Source organism: Amphibalanus amphitrite, unplaced genomic scaffold (genome assembly GCF_019059575.1).
Source record: "Amphibalanus amphitrite isolate SeventyFive unplaced genomic scaffold, NRLGWU_Aamphi_draft 000402F_arrow, whole genome shotgun sequence".
Taxonomy (NCBI): domain Eukaryota; kingdom Metazoa; phylum Arthropoda; class Thecostraca; order Balanomorpha; family Balanidae; genus Amphibalanus; species Amphibalanus amphitrite.
This window is the reverse complement of record NW_024881896.1, coordinates 554,910-577,386: the sequence shown is the minus strand read 5'-3', so window position 1 is coordinate 577,386 and position 22,477 is coordinate 554,910. Positions and strand designations below refer to the sequence as shown.

Genomic DNA, 22,477 nt, shown 5'->3' with positions numbered 1-22,477 from the left:
GGACCAATGACCATGCGGCAATAGATCTGCATGACTTACAAGGATGAGGATAGCAGTGTGGGCCGTGGGCGTTGGGCCTGTGGGCCGGTGGGTTATGTCCAGCTGTGAGTCGTTTCTGAGTGAGGCGTGTGACTGTGGTTAAATACCGCACGTGCTTTGTGTGTTATTGTGTGTGTGAACTGTGATTGTCTTCCCACGCAGGAATAGGAGCAATGTTATCTGCGAATACCGCTAAAATATGCAACATACCCATTGCAATGCGATGAGAGTCTTTAAAGTTGTAGCCTTCCGTGCCGTTAACCACCGACTTTCCAGAAAACGGCGGATAAAGTCCTCTCGTCAATGTATTTCATCAAAAACATCGAAGAGAGAACATATGATAATTCATCTATAAATACTTCACGACCTTATGAATAAATAATGGCTAAAGCATATAAAAAGGCGCGCACACACACACATGATGAATATTCCATGAACAGAAGAGGCCGATAGGGTTTACTTGATGGTTCATGACGTAGTCATTATAAATAATGATCGAATATAGCTTTCGAGCAAGGAGCAATGACACATTCGTCCCACTATGTGTTCTTCATATCGAAAGAGACCTTTGGAACTTGAATGACCTTAAACAACTATAAGAAAACATATATGACAACCCGTTGTACATTCAGACAAAAACAACACAACATGAACCATGATTACTTACTCTAAGAGATTATTCGTTCCTTATTTGTTCGGTGGCCAGGAGATAAAAAGAGTGTGAGTCGGAGTACGGTGCAGAATGAAACATAGACATTGCATAAATAAAAAGAACAAGCATGCAATTTGGAGCTTTATCGACGCACAGCTCAGTGCTGACTTGTCACAAAGTAAAACAGACATCAGATTGAGCGAGCTGTCCAATGTGTCCATGCTGGATCTTCCACTCCGAACATTGAGCGACCACGAATGCGAGGGAACATTCCTAATACTGACGCGTCTTACACAGGAGCCTGTCATCTGATCAAGTCAGACTATACACACGAGCGAGCGGCTGATGGGCCTGTCTTTTGCCATTCAGTCGCCGTCGCCTTCAAACGGTTTGGAGCGGCTCGGTGGCGCCGCTGCTGCCACCTGGCGGTCCGGCGGTGAACCGAGTAGCGCCCTCTGGAGGCCGGTGTGCGCTGGAGACCAGAGCGGTGCCGGCTCTGGGCCGCTGCCGCTGATCCGACCCGCCGACCGGTGCTGACCTGACCTCAGCAGCGGCCGGACCGGACCTTCACGTCGTCCAGTGCCAGCACGGTGGCCTGCCCGAAGGCGAAGGTGGGCACGGAGGCAGAGAAGCGCAGCTGTCCGCGGGCGGGCGCGCCGCGCAGCTCGACCTGGCCGCGGCGCAGGCGGCCGCGCGCGTTCGGCCGGATCACCTGGGTGACGGCGCGCTCCCGGGAGCCGGCCGACGGGTCCAGCGCCACCTCCAGCTCCACCGGCGTGTTGCCGCGCAGCTCGTACTTCATGTAGGCGAATGTGACGCACACGGTCCGGCTGGCCGGCGGCGTGATATCGCTCTGGAACGTCAGCTCCGTGGAGCGTCCGAACGTGACGGCCGTGCCCAGAATACGACCTGCCGGCGGGCGCGGGTAGGTCAGTCAGGGGCGGAGGGGCGGGAGAGATGGGGCGAGCGTCGTCTACAGGGACACTTCAGCCACCAGTCGCCGTTTTATCGGTGGACTCTTGGCAGTATACGGTGGCACCTAGTGGTGCCTAGCGGAGGCACCTAGTGGCACCAGGCAGCATCCAACAGGTCCGTGGACAGGTGGCGCCACGACCGACCCACATGCACCCAACCACAACCGAAATTATAATTATTACACGGCTATCACCGATTCTTGCATACAGACTGTCGTGAAGCATCGTATTAGTATTGAATACAATTTCATTATGTTGAATTGTCATTTATAACCAGTACTTTTTAGCTTTTCCAGCACGCAAACTAAGTCCTGCCTTAGCCATAAGCCAGCTCATGTTCGATATTCAATCACCCAGGCTCCTAGTCCCAGCGGCCACCGCGGCGGACCACTTACGTTGCGATGAGCTGGTCCGAACGATCTTCCAGGTGGAGCCGGAGTATTTGACGCGGCACCCGTCCCGGTCCAGGTCGCAGCTGAACAGGGTGGCCCCCGCCGAGGGGCGCTCCACGGGGAACGGGGCCGCGGTGGGGCGCTGCGTGGGACGCTGCGTGGGACGCTGCGTGGGACGCTGGGTGGGACGCTGGGTGGGACGCTGCGTGGGACGCTGGGTGGGACGTTGGGTGGGGGGCCGAGTAGGACGTGTCGTAGGGCGCTGGGTAGGATTAGTAGTCGAAGACGAGTCATCCACTGTAAAACAGAGATGAGCTGTGATCGGTCTCCCGGCTATAGTGAGAGGTCATAAAATAAAATAAGACACCAAACATTTCGAAAATTAGGGAATAAGTTTATGTATACAGTACACCATGTTGAAATTTTAGTGAAGATAAAAAGGAAGCAATTTTTAACAAGTGAACCGTGTAGAACCGATGCAACACGAGTTTGCACATCAACAGGCCGCTATATCGTTCCATCGGTAAATTGTCCTCTCTTGGTTTCACTCACTGCAGATGCCGGGGAACTCTCTGGAGCAGGAGGTGCCGGCCGGGCAGTTGCTGCACGCGGCGCCCCGCTCGTACATTTGTCCCCGCTGGAAGTTTCCCGCCGAGCCGTAGTTGCACACGTACAGCTTGGTCCACCAGGGGCCCTCCTTGTACAGGGTGTAGCCGCAGCCGATACGGCTCGTCTCCGCCCACGCCATTTGCGTGTAGTGGCCGATGCTGGTCTCAAATCTGTGAGCGAGAGAAGGCAAACGGACCGGGCGTTAGAAATACTCCGGGATGGTCCGGGGGAAAACACCGGAATCGGCATAGTTTTGGCGATGGGCTCACTTACTTTGCTCACCGATATTTCACCGACATTGAGGAAAGGAGGCATTGAAAAAGAATCCGTAGTAAAATGTTTGAATAATCATAAGAAGCAAAATCATCGACTAGATAATGTCCATAAATCGCTGTAGCATCGATCACGTGAGACCGACTACCCCGGGACGCAGTCTCGATATTGTCTTGTGCCCAGCTGTAGTCTCCTGAGTTACTGTCCTTGCGAAACTGCAGTTCCCACGTCGTTTGTTTCACGGAAGAAAGCTGAGGCCCGAGATCCACAATTGTGTTGTCCAATTATAACGTGATCTATCGTAGAGCATAAGCTAGCCAGGGTATCATTTGGGACCGTTGGCCGGCACGAATTCCCGTGAGATCATCCACCATCAGTTTTTGTTCTCCTCTCCTCGTGAGAGAGCCGATGTCATTAATCTCGTACATTAGGAACATGCAATATAACGAAATACATCTAAGAGCAAATCGATTAATGTCTGGACAGTGTTTAGGTATTCATGCAGGAACTGAATAAGAGCAAAAGTGAAAAACAAAAGCATGACGGTTGACAGCATGAACTCTTTAAAAAGACTGAAGCGAGAAATAGAGCGCTAGCCAATAGCCAAGGAAAGTTGACCTCACAAAAGTTCCAAAGCTTTTCTAGATATACCTAGTTGTTGATTCTAAAATGGTAACTAAAAATAACATTTTGCCTCGAGAATAAAGTATAAGCATAGTGTAATAAATAACACTATGTTATTTATTACACTATGGTATAAACAAAAAGCGTTAGCGTTCCTCCGCCGTCTCTCCCCGCCGGCTCCAACTCACACGAACGGCTCGATGTTTTGCGGGTCGAACATGGCCACCTCGTCGTACCAGGCGTACACGGCCCTCTTCCACTCCGGGATGTTCTCCAGACGCGTGCTGGAGGAGCTGTACAGGTTCTGGCCCACCTTGAAGCGCGCTGAAATCACAGACAGACCCGCGTCAGTCACGGAGGAATGGGCAGAAACGAAAGAGAACATGGGAGGAGTAGTGTGTAGAGGCATAATCGCGTGAATGCTTGAGATAAGGTGATGCAAACTTTGACAGATAAACGTTATGGCTGTGGTGCTTACTCAGCAGGCAGCTTACCGACTCGTTTGCAGTCTCGGCAGTCGTGCTGGAAGACGCACTGTTCGGCATGTCTCTGCGCTACCCTGGCCAGCTCGTCGTCCCATTCCTAGCAGGGGAGAAGAGAGGTCAGATCGGGTCGCACAGTTATTCGGGTAATTTACTGCAGATTCGCAAGCGTCCATCGCAATATAGAAACAACACCTCTGAATGAAGATGTTGGAAATTATTTTGTGTCGCGGAGGAGCTATGACCTCACAAAATGCAACCCTGCTTTCAAAGTACTAGCCCTTGGACAGTCCTGCAATATTGGCATGTTGGTGAATGGCATCCGTCACCCTACATAGTCAGCTTCAAAACTAACAAAAAAACAATATAGTTAGAAGATTTGAATTATCTGACAGGTGGTCGAGCTAATTCGAGCTTGTCCTTGACTCAGAGTTCTGACGTTCATTTACGTTTGTCGTCTTCAAGTTATCGAATTCGATCACACGGAAATCGATTGTGTGGAACTGTGATGGAGAGCGCACCGTTCTATTCGCCTAAAATACATCAGAAAACCGGGTGTCCTTCACCGGTCACGGGGAACGGTAATTGTTCTGTTCGCCAGCCGCAAGTGCCTCCGTGAGAACTCGTAATGAGACTGACGAGCGGGCTCGTTGGGAGGCCGCCGGGATCCGTCACTGAGCTTCTGCTTCTGACAGCCGCCAAAACATAACAACAATAGAAAGATAGGACGCTGTTTGCGTCTGTATGAAATGGAATGTGCTTGCATTTTTAAGGATTTGTCAATGTTAAGCATGTTGCTTAATAAATAAGTGCATCATTAATGCAGTCTTCCAATGCAATCAATGCAGTCACAGTAACTTTCTCGGGATAGATTCTAAGCAAAAACAAGAGTGCACACACAAGAGCGTCCGTTATCTCTGAGGGTTAAAACTCACCAGTTGCCGCATGTTGGAGGCGGACGGCTGGCTGAAGGACTTGCCGCGCGTCTCGCGTCCGTTGGCCACCCGGGCCCGGAGCCGGTTGTGCTCGGCCACGATGTACTTGGCCTCCTCAGTGCCGACTGACCGAGCCTGCAGCTGGTCACAGGCCGGTCCGGGGCCCTGTGGGAGCGCAGGGATGGGTCACAGGGTGCACGAGGATGTGCGTAAGATGGCAGGGATCCGCAGATGCAGAGACTGAGGCTCAGGCCGCAGACGATTTTGAACGATAGCTTGTCTGACGAGACTACGTTTTACAATTTCATTGCCGATATTCCGCAGAGATAGCTGACTGAGCAGAATACGATGCGCCTTCCGTACGCACTAGCTCGTGCCGATGTGGTTTCTGACCGGCCTTTAGCTGAATCCGGATCCGAGTCCGGATCTGAGCCCGGAGCCGGGTCCGGAGCGTCTCCGGGTGCCGAGCTCGGGGCCGGGTCCGGCGGCCTGCACGCAGCGCCCGGCTGTCCGTGGGAGCAGCACACGGACCGACCGGCGAGCCACCCGTCCGTGGCCGGCCCGGAGCTGCGCGCCCACCGTGTGGCGTGCACCGAGCGCCGCCTCCGGGCCGCAGAGTGATGTGCGGTGTGCTAATGGGGACTGGTGCGTCACCACGCGTCAGGAAACGGACACTGAGGCCGCAGCCGTCCATTGTTGCCATGTCATCGTAAGCTGTTTAGACAGTTTGGTATAGTGTGTTTCCTATTATTTGATCGATGATTTGACAGGTATTGATAACAAAGAATAATGGCTACGTTTGATGACTCAGAACATACCTAATTTAGCTTCAAGGATTATTATGCGAATCAAAATTGGTTGAGATGCTTAAACCTAAGTGAGCACGATCGTATAATCATGATCATGATATAATATGATGATATGATCACCGTGATCACGATCCTGATAAGTGGACTTGAGATCGATGCTTGTTTTAAGAAGTTGGGCAAGCAATGCAATTCTCTGTGAAAATTATGTACCTACGTTCGTCCCGTTATAGCTTGATGACAACAAATAATCCCCAGACAGGCACACTGTTAGTATCGCTTACAGTTTGCGTAATCATAATCAGAATTTGCACCGTTGTCTCAGAGACAGTAGCAGGTGAATAATGCTAAACCGCCTCGTCAGACCATGATTTGCATATGTCCGACCGTGTTGCCCGCCCGTCCCCCTCCATTTCTCTCCGCCGCTGGGCTGTCCTGCAAGCGCGGGTGTTTGGGTACGATGATGTCGCTGCACTCAGAAGCCAAACATAAATCTTGGAAATGCTTCGGTATAAATAAAGCGACACGGTGGCTGATCCTGCATAAAGGAAGCGCCACTGTTATGATGCAATGTGCAGACTCATCCGTGCGGTCCGCAAGTGCTGATCTACAGGAGTGCTCGCGCATAGGTATGTATGACGGCAAACAGCTATAAAACAGAGACAGGACAAGCACGCCACGCTGAGTGCTCCCTCAGAATGCAGGCATTATCGTGAAGTAAACCGGGTGCAGGGCCACGCACCGGCGCCTGGCGACGCAGCCCGACGCGGCGGGCGCGGGCAGGCGCAGGCGTTACGGCGTCTTGAGCGAGGGCGGCGCCGCGGCGTGGCCGCGTCCTCAGTGTCGCCACGCGCCGCGCGCTCGTGGCGAACCGCGTCGAGGTGCCCCGCGACACAGGCTGATTGCGGTGACTATGTGTACGCCTGGTGGCATTTCGGTGCCAGCGCCGGGCGGCCGCCGCTACCGGCGCGGTGTGCGTCCCAGCGCGACCGGGCGGCCGCGGGCCGGACCCGGCCGGTCGAGTGTCGCGCCCCGGCGGCGGGCGGCCGCCGCCGACCGCCCGGAAGTGACCACAGAAGGCCGGCTGGCCTCGGCGGCTGTCACCGCGCCGTCCGCCGCCGATGAGCCGCGATAGCCGTCCGTCACTGGGACGGAGGTGGACCGAGCCGGCGCTCCACCGTGCCGCCGTCCGTCCTGCCGCCGATTAACGTCGATAGTCGGTCACAGCACGGCCGGCCGGGACACAAACAGACCCGGGGCGACGGGCGCACGTCTGCGACGGACCAGTGTCTCGCCGAAGGATGGGAAGTGGGACATGCAGATTTCGTGTTCCCACGCACCAGCGCAGGCCGCATTTGTCTGTGGTGTCTCGAGTGTGAAGAGATCTTCGGCTCGGCACGCCTGTCACGGAGCGCCGCGAGGTTTGGTTGCCGCTCGGCACTCGCTGCGGTAAAAGCGCGTACAGAGGCAATTACAGTACGCCGGTGAGCGTTACAGGATGGCACGCGGCTGTTCGGTGACGCTAGGCAGTTGACAAGTATGTACTCTCCACCTTAATGTCACTTAAACCGTGAGAAATTCTCACCGTTTTCACGTACTAACGCCGTAAATGCTGGGAAATTGAATAGAACTGTATAGTTGGCAGGAGTCGATGCAAGGTGCTGAAGTCAGATGCTCGCTCACATCGTTCCGTTCAGAAACGTAAGATTTCTGAAATAGTAAAATACCAGTATAACGCCTTTTGGGGCGATTAACGGAGCGAGCGAGAGGGTGGGCCTTGCACGTGCGAAATTGCGAGGGGGTACCTCCAACTGACTTGTGCACGGCACCCTACTAGCTGGTCTCCAGCGATGTGCCAAATTTGAGCACAATCGGCCCAGCCGTTCTCGAGATCTGGAAGCGGAACCCTGCACGTGCGCACGTGCAAAATGGGTCCCATCTGACTTTTGCACGGCACCCTACTAACTGGTCCCTAACCGTGTACCAAATTTGAGCGCTATCGGTCCAGCCATTCTCGAGATCTGGAATCGACCCCTGCACGTGCGCACGTGCAGCAGCACCCCAACTCTGGCACATGGATATGCATTGCCTAGTGGGTGCCTACCTACATGCCAACTTTCAGCGCAATCGGCCAAGTAGTTACCGAGATATTGCAACAATTACAAAAGTGACACCTCTTCGTTTTGCACGTGGCACGTGCATAAGGGGTCACCCACATGCATCGAGAATAGTCCAATACTTGGTAGAAGGAACGAAGCTACCCTACAAAAATTACCGCGTGTAAATCGGTCAAGTGGTTGCTGAGAAATAAGCCTCGCAAAAGCGTGACCACGGCCGGCCGGCCGCTCATGCTCAGAAATTTCCGTTAATCTAAGGAAAGACTACGCTCGCTTCGCTCGCTCCGTAATAATCCGGCTGTAGATTTTCGCAAGCGTGAGGGGGCTGACTTATCATTAAGAGTGTGAAATTTACGCGTTATCGAAGGCATCGTGATGGGTACAAAAAGTAAGATACCAATCCCTTCCGGCTATTCTAGACGGAGCGATTTATCTGCTGCGTGACATTGGCATATACGCCTTGCCACACGCCTGAAGGCGGGCACTGATCACCGAGTGCTACCCGCTAAGCGTGCGTAAGCACTGCCACTCAGTTGGAATTCAGCGTGCGACTTTGCAAGCCAGACTGAAGCAAACTAGCAAGGTTAGCGTTCAAACGCACAATTGGTTGAGGGAACAATGGCCCAGAGAACCTGGAACCTTAACCGGAAACAAACTTGCGGTCAAGAAGACAGTGGAAACGTACGTCCCTGGTGAAGCCATCGGACCGAGCACTTCACGGCCTCTTCACGGCGGTAGCCCGAGGGCCGACAGCCTTCTGCTGGTCGGGGCCACGCTCCCATATACCCCCTCCCCCGTGGCGAGCCTCCAGGAAGACACTGGGTACCTACAGAGGTCAGGACATGAGTTATCAATCTGCACATGACTGGAGACGGGATTTATTGCACCGCGCCACCTGCCGTCCACGCTGTCGCCCCCGCAAACACTGTCCCTCTGTCAACAGAGGCAGTTTCAGCTGTCAGCTACCTCTGTCGGCTCTCACACTGGCCGAAACACGGGCTTACAATAATCAGAATCGCCATTGCATTGGTCAACTTAAAATGAAACTGATTTAGCAGCATTTTCAGTCCCCTATTGCTGTCAGAATCGTTTTATTTTAGAGTTATTTTTAAAAAAATATACATCACCGCTCACCGCTAGGTATCATCGTTTTCTTCCAAAGTTGTCTGCCTTCAGTATCGTCACCTGTCAGTCCGAAGCCCCCTCCGGCGGGTGTAGGTGACACTGAGCTGGGCAGCGCAGCGGCGCACCTGGCCTGGCCCAGGGAAGAGCCGGTGGCCCGACCTCGAGCCGTGTTTACTGTAAACCGAACGGACCGCGCGGGGGGACCACCGTCTGTCGGTGAGGACGGCTACCCCGCCCGGTGTGTGACGCCTGATTTCACACGGGCACACGCCGGCATATGGCTGAGAAATGCCACCGTCACCCGATGCTGTGATCCGAGCATTGTCCCAGTTTCACAACACGCCCCAGGAGACGGAGAGGAGAGTGAGTGACGGCACCCCCAGACACGGGCCCCGTCACGGCGGTGTCGTGGTGAGGGTTGCGTGATTGTTGATCAATTATGGTGCAGCTGCGTAACCAGGGCACGGTACCAATAGCCTGGCTTGAGATGCTTTTGTTAGATTAATTACCCAAGTGAACATAATCAACTGCATTGAAGCCCAAAATATTATATATACAGAAATACTTGACGAGCGATTCTTTATTTACTTCCACTAAGCGAATCATCATCTTTAGGCTTGGGGCTAGAAAGGCTGCAATCCTCTTGTCTACCAAGCGCGTGCCCGAACGCCGAATGAGTGGCATTCTGATGGCGCTCGTAAACAGCTGCGCCGTTTAATATTGAGCTCACGTCTCGAGCCGGGTGTAGCCGATGTCATTATCTATCCAATGGCAGAATTGTTGGGGTGACGTAACGGCCGCTGCCGTGACTGCCGCTTTTCGGCCATCATCTGTCTGATACGGGCGCCGCTCCCTTCGCTGCACTGGGTTCAGTTTACGGGACTGGGACGCGAGTCTGAAACTCACATTGCCACAGGAGCTTCTCGGCCAGAAACGGATTAGGTAATGCTGAGCCATTATTTGAGGCAAATGAAAAATTGAAAATTGACCGCGGAGCAGCAGGCATTGATGCCTTAGGCAACAGTGTATCTAAGGACATGGCTTTGTATGACAGCTATACGTAAAGATGAATTGTCACCACATTAGCAACATTCGATAAGCAAGACAGAATCTCATAACTTTCTCCGTCGTTTTCCGAGGTGAGCAGGAATCGATACCCCCGCTGATGTCTGTCCTCGCTGAGTCCAATTGAGTTACCCGTCGTCTGATGGGCCTAACGGATGGCAGGCGATGCAGCCGCCATCTTGATAGTCTGCCGAGGGGTGACCGTTCGGCCCCACCCCTCCCTGCCACGATAACCTGCCGGGGTGGCCGTTCGACTGCCGGGGTGGCCGTTCGACTGCCAGGGGTGGCCGCTCGACTCCCAGGTGTGACAGTTTGACACCCCTGCCCCGCCCCGATGGACGGCCGGCGCGGACCGTCCCTCTTTAGTGACGGGGAGGGCGCCGGGGGCCGGCCGGGCCCGGTCCAGCGAGCGGCCTCCATTCGACGGCGGACGCCGACCGGCCAGCTGTCGCCATTTGCGCCATGTAGGCGACCTCGGCGGGTCCCCCTCGGCGACCCCCCCCCCCCCCCCGGGCGGCGTACAGACCTGCCGTGGCCGGTAAGGGGAGCACGGGACCTGGTGGTCCAGGGGGCCGGTACCGCGCCCCGCGCAGCCGCTGGGCTTTTCTTGCAGCCGTGGCCGCTGCAGCCGCACGCTCCGCTGAACTGGACAAAAGTAATACTTTATGAAAAATGAAGCACTTGCCGGTAATAGCTTTACTGCCATGTCGAGCAAGGTCAACAGAAGCTTCCTCCCGCGAGTGCTGTCTAGTGGTTTGACGAAGCATCGGACTGCTGAATGGAGAGTTCGCCTTATGCCGATGGATGTTCAGCTAAAGCCGGGATATCAAATAGCAGTATCGGAACGTCTCCGATGAGATTAGCCGCGGATCTACATACATAGATCATGCAGATCCTTCGGACCACTTATAAAACAAGGTCGTGTTCCGACATGGTTTATAAGAAGCGGCGTTTTATATCGATCGATGATGTCGTTGCTAACCAGCGAGGTTTTATAGGGACTTCGGGGACCGACCGCAATCAGCCCCCCCCCCCCTTCCCCCACCTGACTCCAGATCTCTGAATGGGCCCGAGTAAAGCCTCTGGGAATGAATGACCGAGGCGCGCTCAGCGGTGAGCTATTTGACTTTCAGATGGGCTGGCAGTGGTGCTCGTACAACATCTCCATCAGTGTGGGTCTGTCGGCGCCGCTCAGCTCAGCTGAGGCGGCCGGTGTGGGCGGTACGTGTCACACCGCCGCCGTCTGAGCCCGCCTCACGCTATACTGTACGATCGCGCCGGCGATAGTCGCCGATAGCCGGCGATTCTAGGTCATATGGATCATTTCCCTTTTCATCGGACCGCGCTGAATTCAATCGGAAAGTTGTGATAGATGATGGTACGCAGTGAGACTCTTTACCAGTGACAGAATTTCACCAAATTACACGGTTTAACTGACAGGAGAAGTCCGTTAGGTGGCTGAGAACTGAGACCGTAACGATAAGAGAGGTACGATATGAGCCAGTTAATCGACGAACATGACAACATGAGCATTAAAGGTACGTACTTTCGCTTTCGGATCGACTTTAGATCCGTTACAGTCCGTGTAAACATAACCACAACCATGCACTACCAAGTATCCCGTTCGAGATTTGAATTGTTCTGCGTCAAAAGCATCACTTGCAGTCTGTACCTTCAAAGAGAATCCAATTTTCCACAAATAAACATCGTTTGTGCTACCATTCATAGTACTTATTTTGAAACTTTCCATAGTCGTGTGCCAATTTCGGATGACGTTCTATTGTTAGCCACAGACAGACACCTTTAACGTGAATCTCGGACGCCGTAGCATACCCACTGGAGCACGTGCCATACCCTCCCCATTCTCCAGTCACTGTGGGTTAGGGGCCGCCCCGGCTCACAGTGACCCAGCGCCCAGCGGAGGGGCAGGGGCGGCACTGGCCCCCAATGACCCAGCAGGGAGGGGGCAGGGGGCGGCACTGGCCCACAGCGACCCAGCGGAGGGGCAGGGGCAGCACTGGTCCACAGCGACCCAGCGGAGGGGCAGGGGCAGCACTGGCCCCCAGTGACCCAGCACGGAGGGGGCAGTGGGCGGCACTGGCCCACAGCGACCCAGCGGAGGGGCAGGGGAGACACTACCCCTCTCCACCGGCCCGCACCGCGACCAATTCATCATGATACAAAGGGTGCATGTGGTCCGGCGCGGCTCCTTATCTGCCCCTGGAACTAATGGAAATGAGACTCGTTACTCGGAGCGGGAACCTTGCCAGGCTGAGATGTGTCTTGACAGAGGTTATGTTTTAGATAATGAGAGGCGTTATAAATAATTAACTTCGTGTGTATGAAATGAGCGCTATTACTTCCTGTAATAATTTTAATCTTTGAAAGTAGTTTGAAATGGAGCACACCGAAAATGAAAAGGCCTGAGCAGTCCGAACTGAGCTAGCTCCGTGCCACCAAGATCAAACTCTCCGTTCACCAACATAATAGGCAAGCATTGCAAAGGAATCGCCAGAAAAAAAGTGAATCAGGAATGCCCCCTTTCAGTAAATAAAATGTACGAAGTAAGAAAATGTACGAAGTAAGAAAATGTACGAAGTAAGAAAATGTACGAAGTAAGAACTAATTAATGATATAATGCAGCATCTTAACGAAACAATAGCACACGCGATAATCGCACACTAATATCCGCGGTCACATGTCTAACTGGTTCACTGTTATGACCAGCAACACCTCGGTAATAATGTCTGCTCTATATCGGAGCAACTACCGTCCATTGTGATCGTATCAGAGCTGCGATGCAGTGGGCTCGACCATTTGGGAGGGCCGATCGGGCGCCGTTCGCATGCTCCAAGCTCATGCATGATCAGCAGTTTGCACTATTGGGTGTTATCGGGGCGGCGGGACGGCCTCTCAGCCCACCAATCTGAGGTTATTACCGGCCGGCCACCCGCTACTGGCGGCGCTGAGTTAGGGCGCCGCGCCGGCGCGCGCCGCTGCAGCGCCGTGAGGGCCGCAGCCGCGCCGGCCACTCACCGAGAACTGGCAGAGCGTGTGTTTGGGTGTGAAGCTGCAGTACTGGCTGTCCTGTCCGGTGGCGACGGCCGCCAGAGCAGTCAGCAGCACCAGCCTCCAGACGGTGGTCATGCTCGGAGCTGCGGCAGACGAGGGAGGAGAGGTCAGAGGGGTCGGTACTCTGAGCCGACGAACTGGAAAGCAACAGACTGGAGAGAGAGAGAGAGAGAGAGAGAGAGAGAGAGAGAGAGAGAGAGAGAGAGAGAGAGAGAGAGAGAGAGAGAGAGAGAGAGAAGAGAATGGAAAAGAAGGGAGAGGAAGAGGTTTGAAATTAGCTGGAATTTGTATTTAAGCATTGCTTAGCCATAAAAACCTTGGTAATAAAAACATATCTAACTTAGGCAAACCTATTCCTAATAAGTATTTATATCTTAAATCATTCCTCAATCCTCATCTTCCTATCTTCCTCATTCCTCATCAGAAATCCTCATAAATCATCGATAATATTTACTGCCTATAAAATCGCCATAAAGGTTGGCTGCATGATTTAGTCCTTGCTGGTTTCCCACGGCAATGCACTCTTCTCAAGTGAATCAGCTGCGTATGGATATGATTCACGCGCACTTGTCATTGATACTGTCCACATGGAGTCACGCGCTGGTATGCTCGGGCCCCGGTTTCCGCCGTGGCCGGGCGGCGCGGGCGAGGACGGCGGCCGGCCGGCGGCTCTCTGTCTGGCCAGGCCGCCGCGCCGATCAGATACCGTCGCCCGCGGCGGGCCGGGCCGGGCCGGGGCGGGGCGGGGCGCGGGGGGGGGGGCTGACTCACTCGTCTGGTCGGTAACAGGTGGGCCCCACCGTCTGCCTGCACCGCTCTGGGTCAGCGCGCCTGCCAGCACCTCCCCTGGCTCCCGGTCCGGACACACGGCGGGGGATCACGGACACTCAAAAACCGCCCATCCAGGTGATACCACCCCGGGCGCCTGGTCACTAGCCAGAGCCAAGCTGTTTGACTGTTCCTAAGACAAAAAATACCGACTTCAATGCCAAATGTATCAAGCCCGAGCCAATTAAGGAATAGCGTGAGCTGCGCCTAGCCGCAGCGGTTACCGACAAGCTGTTTTCATTCACCGCTGGCTGTTCCCGTCTGAGCTCGGCTGGAAGGCAGGGGAACATTAAAACGAAGGTAATTTGCCTGGCCTTGAGTTTGGTGTGCTTCAAGGCCGCCCTGATGCGAAGCGTCTGTGCTCTGTGTAGAATTATCACAGGCTGCGTGGGCAGGTCTGCGCCGGAATCGCCGCCGGCCGCGGCCGATCTGCGCCGGGATCGCCGCCGGTGTCGGACGGACCGCCCCCGCGCCCGGATTGGATTGGTGCGGATATCCACGGGCGGGCTGCTCAGCTAGCTGACGGTCCACAGGGGGCCATGGCGCTGCGAGACTGATCTACAGGGACTGTCTGTTCAATGCCGAGCTGAAGAAGCGACCGTGGCTCTGCCGTAAATTTTGAGTCTTGTCAGTACCTACCTGCGTGCGTCATTGATTCCTCACCGTCTGAGACTTATCTGTAAGAAATGCCGCGACAACAAAATGGGATGCTGTGACTTTGGGTCAGATCCAATGTTTGACTGCTGTGACCTATACGCTTACGCATCAGTCGTCCAAAAAAGTTATCACTCCAATGTAAGCTCAATAAACCAAGATGTGGAACGCAATAAAAACTGGACGTGCCTGTTGCCCAACCCCGAAAGCTATAGCTCTGTGCGTACCATGAAGATGCCAGATAACCAAATACGCCAGCTCATGCCGTGCCATTTCCTAATGATATCTAGATATCCTGTCAGCGTTGGTGCTGTGAGGTATGCTATGCGTGCGTAGTTTGAAGCAAGATGCTGTCATCTAATCCTCGGCAAATGTTCCGTTTTCCGTATCACGAGTCATCATAAGCTCATAAGTAGACCACAAGCGGAATGCTTAACCCCGCGACTAGCACACCAGGTGATCATGACCCGCGCAACCAAGCTTCATCACCGGCTCATACCGGAGTGCCACACCAGATAAAACTGCCGCCTAACCGCCCAGAGTGGAACGTGCCGGGCCACGCACACACGCCGCGCCTGTGGAAGGCCCGTCCCCCGCCGCACTGCTGTGAGCGCGGCGCACCGGGCCGAGCCAGGCCGGGCCGGGCGGCGGCGCACCGACCTGTGACCCGGCTGACCCGGCGGCCGCCGGCGGCCCACTCATGTCACCGCCGAGACCGCAGTCAGCCAGGAAAGGAGGTCGGTGCCGCGCCGCCGAGGAAGCGCCCGCCGCCGTCAGACAGCTTGGGGGAAGTCGTAAAACCGGGCTTGATCGATACTCGAAGGCCAGATGTCAAAATGGTCACAACACTCCAGTAAGGCGCATTTCTAATCAAGTTGCCCATCCTCCACCCAACAGGTGAGTTCAGGTGGGCCCTGGAACCATATCCATACCCAAATAGACCTTTCCCGCATAACAGCGATGGCGGGTTACATGAACTATTAACATCTTAGCTCCAAGCCACTTGCCATCCTATCCCCCTTCCCACTCCCCCCCCCCCCCCGCCTCATCACCACTCGCTGACCTGTGACGTGAGTGGAAAGGTACCGCATAGAAACGTGACATGTCGACTGCAAACGGTGACGTTATAACGCGAGCAACACTCCGTGATGGCATACGGACACAAACATGTCGCGTTTGCGCTTTCAAAGTCGGGCACCAAAACAAAGTTTTTCAGAGAAATCGAGCGAGCGTTATCGAGTTTGACAGGCTGCATACGTCACACTCAGCGCAACAATTTTGCAAGGCAGTATCTTCACACTTTTGAGTGCATTTGTCGGGCATACCGCCCTCCCGAAACATTGATAGTTGGCTTTCAGAATGTCTAGATAAACCATTACGTTGCAATAAATCCAGTTACATATGTGAATCGCCTGCAGTATGTATGTACATTGGTATGCCACCTTTGCTGGCACTTTGCGAACTTTGAAGAGGCAGGTGAGAGTGAGCTCTGTCCGCAGTTCCCTACATTTCGATCAGTTTTCAGATGACATGCGACAGGTTTGGCTGGAATTTCACGTCAATGTTGTCTGATGTGGGGGCTGTGATTAAGTCTTTAGGGTATACTAGGTTCTGGGCTTGTATGAGTTTCAAGAGCTTTTTTAGGTCTTTTAATATAAATGAAATGTGTTTCAATTAGTTTTTCTAGATATGTAACAAATATGCTAAAGTTTAGCAGCTAAACGGTTCATGATATGTCAGAATCTCATAAAACCAATTACAGCATATCGTAAAATGTTGATGTCCGTGACCTTCACTGACCCTAGAGAAGACAATCTCCTGAGCAGCAATCAGCTGACAGCCAGCCGTTCTGTCCATGACGTCATTGATTGTGGGGTCGCCGAGCGGTCTGCCCTGTCGGTGGTCTGTCCTGTCGGTGGGTTGTACGTTCATTAAGCCTTCATCTCGCCGGCGGCGGCGCCATCTCCAAGTCCGATGAATAAAAACGAGGAAGGCCAGAAACAAGCTAATCAGCCACCCTGCAGACGGGGAAGCGGAGCGCGGCCATCCATCTTTGGTCGGCCGCAGGGCGACGTGTGAAGTTTTGGGGGTCGATTGGGAGTTATGGGGCTGAGAAGTGCGCTGCATATCTGAATCGACTGTAGTAGCGAAATAATGATCATTGAACTGCGATCCATCGGCTTTTTACGGTGAGGTAAGTCATGTAAAGTTGTTATTGCATTTGTTACAAGTTGCATTTAATTACAACATATTGAATAATTTTGGTGGCCGAGAAAATGAAGAGTTATTCTGCTAGATACAATTTTTGTTTGTCTACTGGGCTTTCGGGTGCACCTACTTCTAAGGTCTTTTTGGTTGCATTGAAAAAGTAAATACCTACTTTAAATGAAATGCATGCCAACACCATTTCTTAACCACAACATTTCTGGGTGAGAGAAATGGGTACAACAGCTCACAATCAAGGGGAAGGATACAAGGCATTGAAACCCATAATTCTGTGCATTCGCATTATGTTTAGAACGAATGTTTCTTTTGACTGCGTATGAAAAAGTGTAAGCAAGAACGTGTGTTTATTCTGATGTAGAGGCCAGAAGGTTAAATCGGAACTAATTTGAATTCTACTTAAGTATTTAAATCTGTCATTTTAAAAGTCAAATACTGTTAAGTTTATTAAGTATTAACGTTAGCTACTATACATATTTATTTGACTGTAAATAGCATTAACAAAAAATGTTATTATTATGTAAATGGAATTTTAGCATTAAATAAATTTACTTACGTTAAATGCTGTTAAATGTTCAGATAGGTATGTATCGAATATCTGTACCTACATCAAAGACATCTTTTTATCTGGTAGGCATTGTGTTCCATCCGGTCATTTTTAATTTCTTAGCCAATTTGAGTAAGCTCATGTTTGCCAAAAATTGCAACTTTACGGCAAACACATACCTACCTACATGAAATACGTTTTCATTCCGTTTCTTTTTAATTTACTCAAATGCAAAAACGAACATACGTTAAGTAAAAATTTGTTGTTTAAAGCATAAAAGAGTGTCTCTGACTTTTGATTGCTTAATTGCGCTTTCCGTTAGATGAATAGAGGTCCTTAGTATGATACTTAATGCCACAAAGTTGAACAATAAAAACAAATAAATAGAAGTTATCTAATTCATTATCGTATTAACTATCTAATTATGGTCTTTTATCTATTCCATTTGTTAGTGCCTTCATTTTTCCTTGTATTTGTTATAATTACTTCTGTACTTTTCCCATAAATTTCCACCAGCATCTGCACGACTATAGGTATTTGGATTTTTAACTCTGTCTTATCACTTAAAGCGTTTTAATGAAAAGAACACTAGCCCTCAGTTTCTTTGACACTGACCAGCTGAAAACTATTTTTCTCTTGATTTTACCTACGTGTGGACTTTCTATTCCTTCCTATGGCTCGTATCGTGTTTTTTTCAGAATTCAGTCAGAATTTTCAGAATTCAGTCAGAATTTTCAGAATTCAGTCAGAATTTCAGAATTCAGTTTTTCACCAGAAGCGATTCCTTATACCTATACATCTACTCAATTATTACTGATGGCTGAGGTAGGTAGGCCGATAGGTAGGTACTCACCTATCTCCCTGTGGATGGAGCCGGCTCCCGTTCTGTCCACGGCCCTCCTGTCCGTCTGTGGGTCCGTGGATCCGACACCGGTGTCCTCGGTGCTCTGCTGAGTGGTCCGCGCCGCGCCGCGCTGTCTCGATCGTGACCACACCGCTGCGACGTACACACGGCTTCTAGTGGCTGCCGGCGCGGCGCACCACTTTTATACGCCGTGTGACCGCGGCGTCACGGAGTGCCGGGCGTCAGCGCCCTGCCGGGGGTGCTGTCGACCCCTCCGGTGACCGGCACCGAGTCCGCTCTGCCCCCACACTCCTCCGGGTGGCACAGGCAGGGGTACGTCCTCAAGGCACCGAAAATAACAAATACTTCTCTGGAAACGTAATAACTTCAAAATAGTTCATTTTCATATGAACTGTTATTGATTCTGACATGCAAAATAAAATAAAGTGTGTATACAGTGTATATAGATATGAGATGAAATAGTCAAAATCAAAAGAAAACGTAAACATTGCCACAAGACTTGTGAAACCGGCGTGATTGCTAAAACATAATACTTAAAACATTCATGTTATCTATGCTAAAACAAACAAATGTAGGTACAATGTAGGTAGGCTACATGTAAGTAGGCTTCGATGTATTCATCTGAATTTTAATAAAACTGCCAAACTGCCGCAATGCACATTTAATGAAGATGCTGCACATTCAATCCATCTTTAATGCAAAGGCTTTCAATGCATATGTCTTTCACCCAGGAATGCTTGTCATGCTGATAGTACTTCATGTGGTGCGCTTTGCCCCTTGGCAGAGGGCGCCTTGCCCCGGTATTGGGGCAAAAGGCCCATTTTGACTTTTATCACTTTTTCTCTTTTGACACGTTACCAGTGAGTGAGTCAAAAATTTTGTCCCTGATGTGATGGAGACAAATGTTCAGTGGTTGCCATAAGCGCTAAGCTGTCCTTCGTTGTCCCCTAATTCATTCCCTATCACGAGTCGAAGGCTAAAGGGTGCGTCTTGCGCCGGTCTACCCTAAAATTATCACGAAGATCTTTTCCCGTTTTCGACAATTTTCACAAATCGGCGCATAAATCATACCCAAAATAGCTGAAGAGCCGCGATGAGTGCATACGATAGCTCTTTCAAAATTATTTCGCTAGAATGCCCTCATATTTGACCTCAGGGCAACGATTTGGCCCACAGAGAGCAAAAACCACCAAAATAGGCGGATTTTGCCGAAGCAATTTTTTCAACAAATTTTGCAATAACTTTGAGCTCGATTATTGCATGATACTTATATTGTCGGCATCATGTTACTCTCTTAGAGACGCATTGAATGGACTACAATTTGACCTGAAGATGTCCGCATAAAGAATTGAACTCAGGTCAAGGTCGAGCATTGACCGGAAAAGGTCATACTGCATATATCAATCAGTCTGTATTGATGATCTTAACACATTCAGTTGATTTCATTGCTCTACCATGGCTTCACCAAAAGTTATTATCCAAAATATTATCTGGTGGCCTTTTATGGCCTAACATGATCTTTTGAGTGATCGCTGGCCATCAGCTGTGCGGGTAGAGTGGTCATGTTTCTGTAAATACATTGTATTTTTGACGCGTTTGTTCAAATCAGGAGCTATTTGTACTTTTCCCACATTACACCCCTCACTTTACTTACTTTACTTCTATTAGGTACACATCTGACCTGATCCCATGTCACAGATATAAAAAGTATGAGATGAACAAATTGTTGGCATTGATACCTACACGCAATTCAATCAATTTCGGAGGTCTAGAAGATAAGTTGTAAATGACAAGATCGCCAAGCTTTTAAGAGGCATGGCTACGTTACCGTCGCCAGACCTACTGGTTTTCGCATACGTATGTATATGCACGTCCCAGCCGAAGGGCGGGTACGATCCCCGCCGTTCTTCCCTGATTGAGCTGGAGCCTCGCGAAAAAACGAGTGTGGGCGCTGTTACGAGACGCAGCGATTGGCACACGATTTTAAGTCCTCAGGTAAAATGAGGTCAAGTCAAGTGCCCAAAGGTAGGGGTTCGGTTTTTGATAAATAATGTCGCCAAAAATGATTGTAGAGCTACGATTTTGGCACCGTTGCGTTCTCCATGCTTAGGCGTGTCAAATGATATACTTTTTGTTTGGGTGACGTCAGCTTAAGGTGTTGATCTCGGGTCTCGGTCAGGTCAGAGCCACTCAGGTCACGAATCTGGTCGACGGGCATCATATTGCATATCATTTGATTTGGTAGGTCTTGTCAAGTCCACTGGTGGCTTTCTCGACTCGCTAGCTCGATTTGATCGGGAATTATTTCCAAAAGACTTATTTGGCCTCAGTAGCGGCGGAACACCTTCAAGGGGGACACTGCCGACTTTTGGTCTCATTCTTTCCATGCAACGCCCTTAGGGCTAAGGTTAAGATGCCAAAATCAAGGGAGCACGGTGTCCCGGTGCCCTCCCCGCTCCGCGTGACGTCATAAATGACGTCACGCAAGGTCAACGATGCAAAAGTGAAGCGTCGGATCTTGCTAGGAGTGAACGAAAACACGAAATCGCGTTTTCATGTGCTTGAGATAGTTCTGCATCATTTACGGTGCCAAAATAATATTTTCCATATTTCTCCCACTGAATTATAACAGCGAGGTACGGGGACCCGCAGTTGCTACTGTACAGCGACCCTGAGTAAATTGTCCCAGCACCCTCACAGGGAACAACGATAAACTGTCAGAGGGCACGCACAGAAAACCTCAGCTGCTCTTGTACTGGGACCGGCAGTCGTTATTATGCAATGTTATCGGTTGTTACTGGACACTTGGACAGGACAGACGGCTAGAGTTGAGGTTCGTGTACAGTAGCAACTGCGGGTCCCCGTACAGTGACCGACCTGACCTTAGGTGATCCCCTTAGAAAAAAAAACTCCAAGATATGCAAGCTGTAAGAGCTCTGGAGGATACCTGGTACTGTATGTAAGTCTCATATCTCCCTGTGAAAGCTCACTGTTGAAAACAGATGCTTTTGTTGAGCAAGCTTCTGCCATAATTGTTGCAATAATAGATATTTTATGCTTCTCTCGTAGAGAGTCTTTGATGCGTCGACTAAAATTGAGCAGGCACCTTAAAGGGTCAACTCAAAATCTGACAAAAGGTCTACATAGGTCATGGTGCAAATTAGTTCATCTTTATTGTTGAGCTGAGCACATGAAAAGTGCTAACGATGCTTGAAAACGTCCAAAAGGATTTCAGTTTGATATTCTTCCATTGACCTACATATAAGGGAGCGGTCGCAAAATTAGCCTGGACTTAGGTCGCCGGCGTCATACACTGTAAAAAATGCTAACAAACCAGTTAGTTAATTCTTCAAGCAAAATCTAGTATTAAAACACACGTTGTTGCAAAAAATGGGTCAGGTAACACATATGTTTGCAACCTAACACCACATCCATTTCATCGAAGCAGAAAAGCTAACATCATTGTAAGCCGACAAATATTATCCGTGCAAACCATGCCGTGCTATTTGACAAACATGTTTGTTTATGCTTCCTTTGCCTTTTTTTCTGGGTAACGTGTTAACTAACAAATCAAACGCATGTTGTTACTCACAATCTTAGTTTTCTTACTACTCTTTTTGTTGTAGCATTACAAAGACCTTAGTTAATTGAAAAAAAATCGCCATTTTGTGCGCCCCTCTGCGCCCGCCATTGTTCAGTCTGTGCCAAGTCAGAGAGGGGAGAGGACGCGTGCGTTGTGAAGGAGCTGAGCTGTGGCGTATAAGTGTTGCGTGTGCAGTATAAGGAGCTGCTGTGGGATGCAGAAGTGGTGATACTGTGGTGATACATAACCCGAATAAGAATAATAAGAAGTCAAACAGTGAAATGATATGGATTGTTGGACATGGCTTTCATCCTTACTGGTATGGTGAGTGATTATGGGAAAGATCAGTGGAGATATTGCTGGCGTTTTAGTGTGGTTTATGTATGTCACTCATTTTCTTTTCAAATGAAGCTCCAACCAGGCTTTAGAGGGTCTCAGGTTGGAGACACTGTTCATTTGTTGACTGTCAATTGACGTCTATAAGTACATATGACGGACTGAACAATGAGCATGTTGCACACTAAAACCGCATTAAGCTTTGAACAAGAAATTAAATGTACCTAATTTTTGGTTGGGCACTCAACCAGTGAACGCAGTGAGGTGCTGTTTTAT

At 50.8% G+C, this 22,477-nt stretch overlaps 1 protein-coding gene across 1 annotated transcript; it reads right to left on the bottom strand.

Annotated features, from left to right (window-relative positions):
- Window positions 1-326: 326 nt before the first annotated feature.
- On the bottom strand, window positions 327-18,472 carry LOC122390586 (cell wall protein PRY3-like). The gene is made up of 8 exons (XM_043383679.1): window positions 18,271-18,472; window positions 13,130-13,248; window positions 4,981-5,145; window positions 4,058-4,145; window positions 3,752-3,887; window positions 2,610-2,836; window positions 2,061-2,354; window positions 327-1,600 (listed from the first exon to the last, which is right to left on the bottom strand). Exons 2-8 carry the CDS (start codon window positions 13,238-13,240, stop codon window positions 1,236-1,238), a joined length of 1,386 nt encoding a protein of 461 aa, XP_043239614.1. The 5' UTR covers window positions 13,241-13,248; window positions 18,271-18,472; the 3' UTR covers window positions 327-1,235.
- Between the last annotated feature and the right edge of the window lie 4,005 nt (window positions 18,473-22,477).

What these genes read in the sequence shown, in the direction of transcription:
- LOC122390586 (XM_043383679.1), bottom strand. Translation starts at nt 13,240, where the DNA reads ATGACCACCGTCTGGAGGCTGGTGCTGCTGACTGCTCTGGCGGCCGTC. An exon ending in CCTCCAACATGCGGCAACTG is followed by an intron (nt 4,146 to 4,980) that starts GTGAGTTTTAAC and finishes CTCCCCTGCTAG; the next exon opens with GAATGGGACGACGAGCTGGC. An exon ending in CAAAACATCGAGCCGTTCGT is followed by an intron (nt 2,837 to 3,751) that starts GTGAGTTGGAGC and finishes TCTCGCTCACAG; the next exon opens with ATTTGAGACCAGCATCGGCC.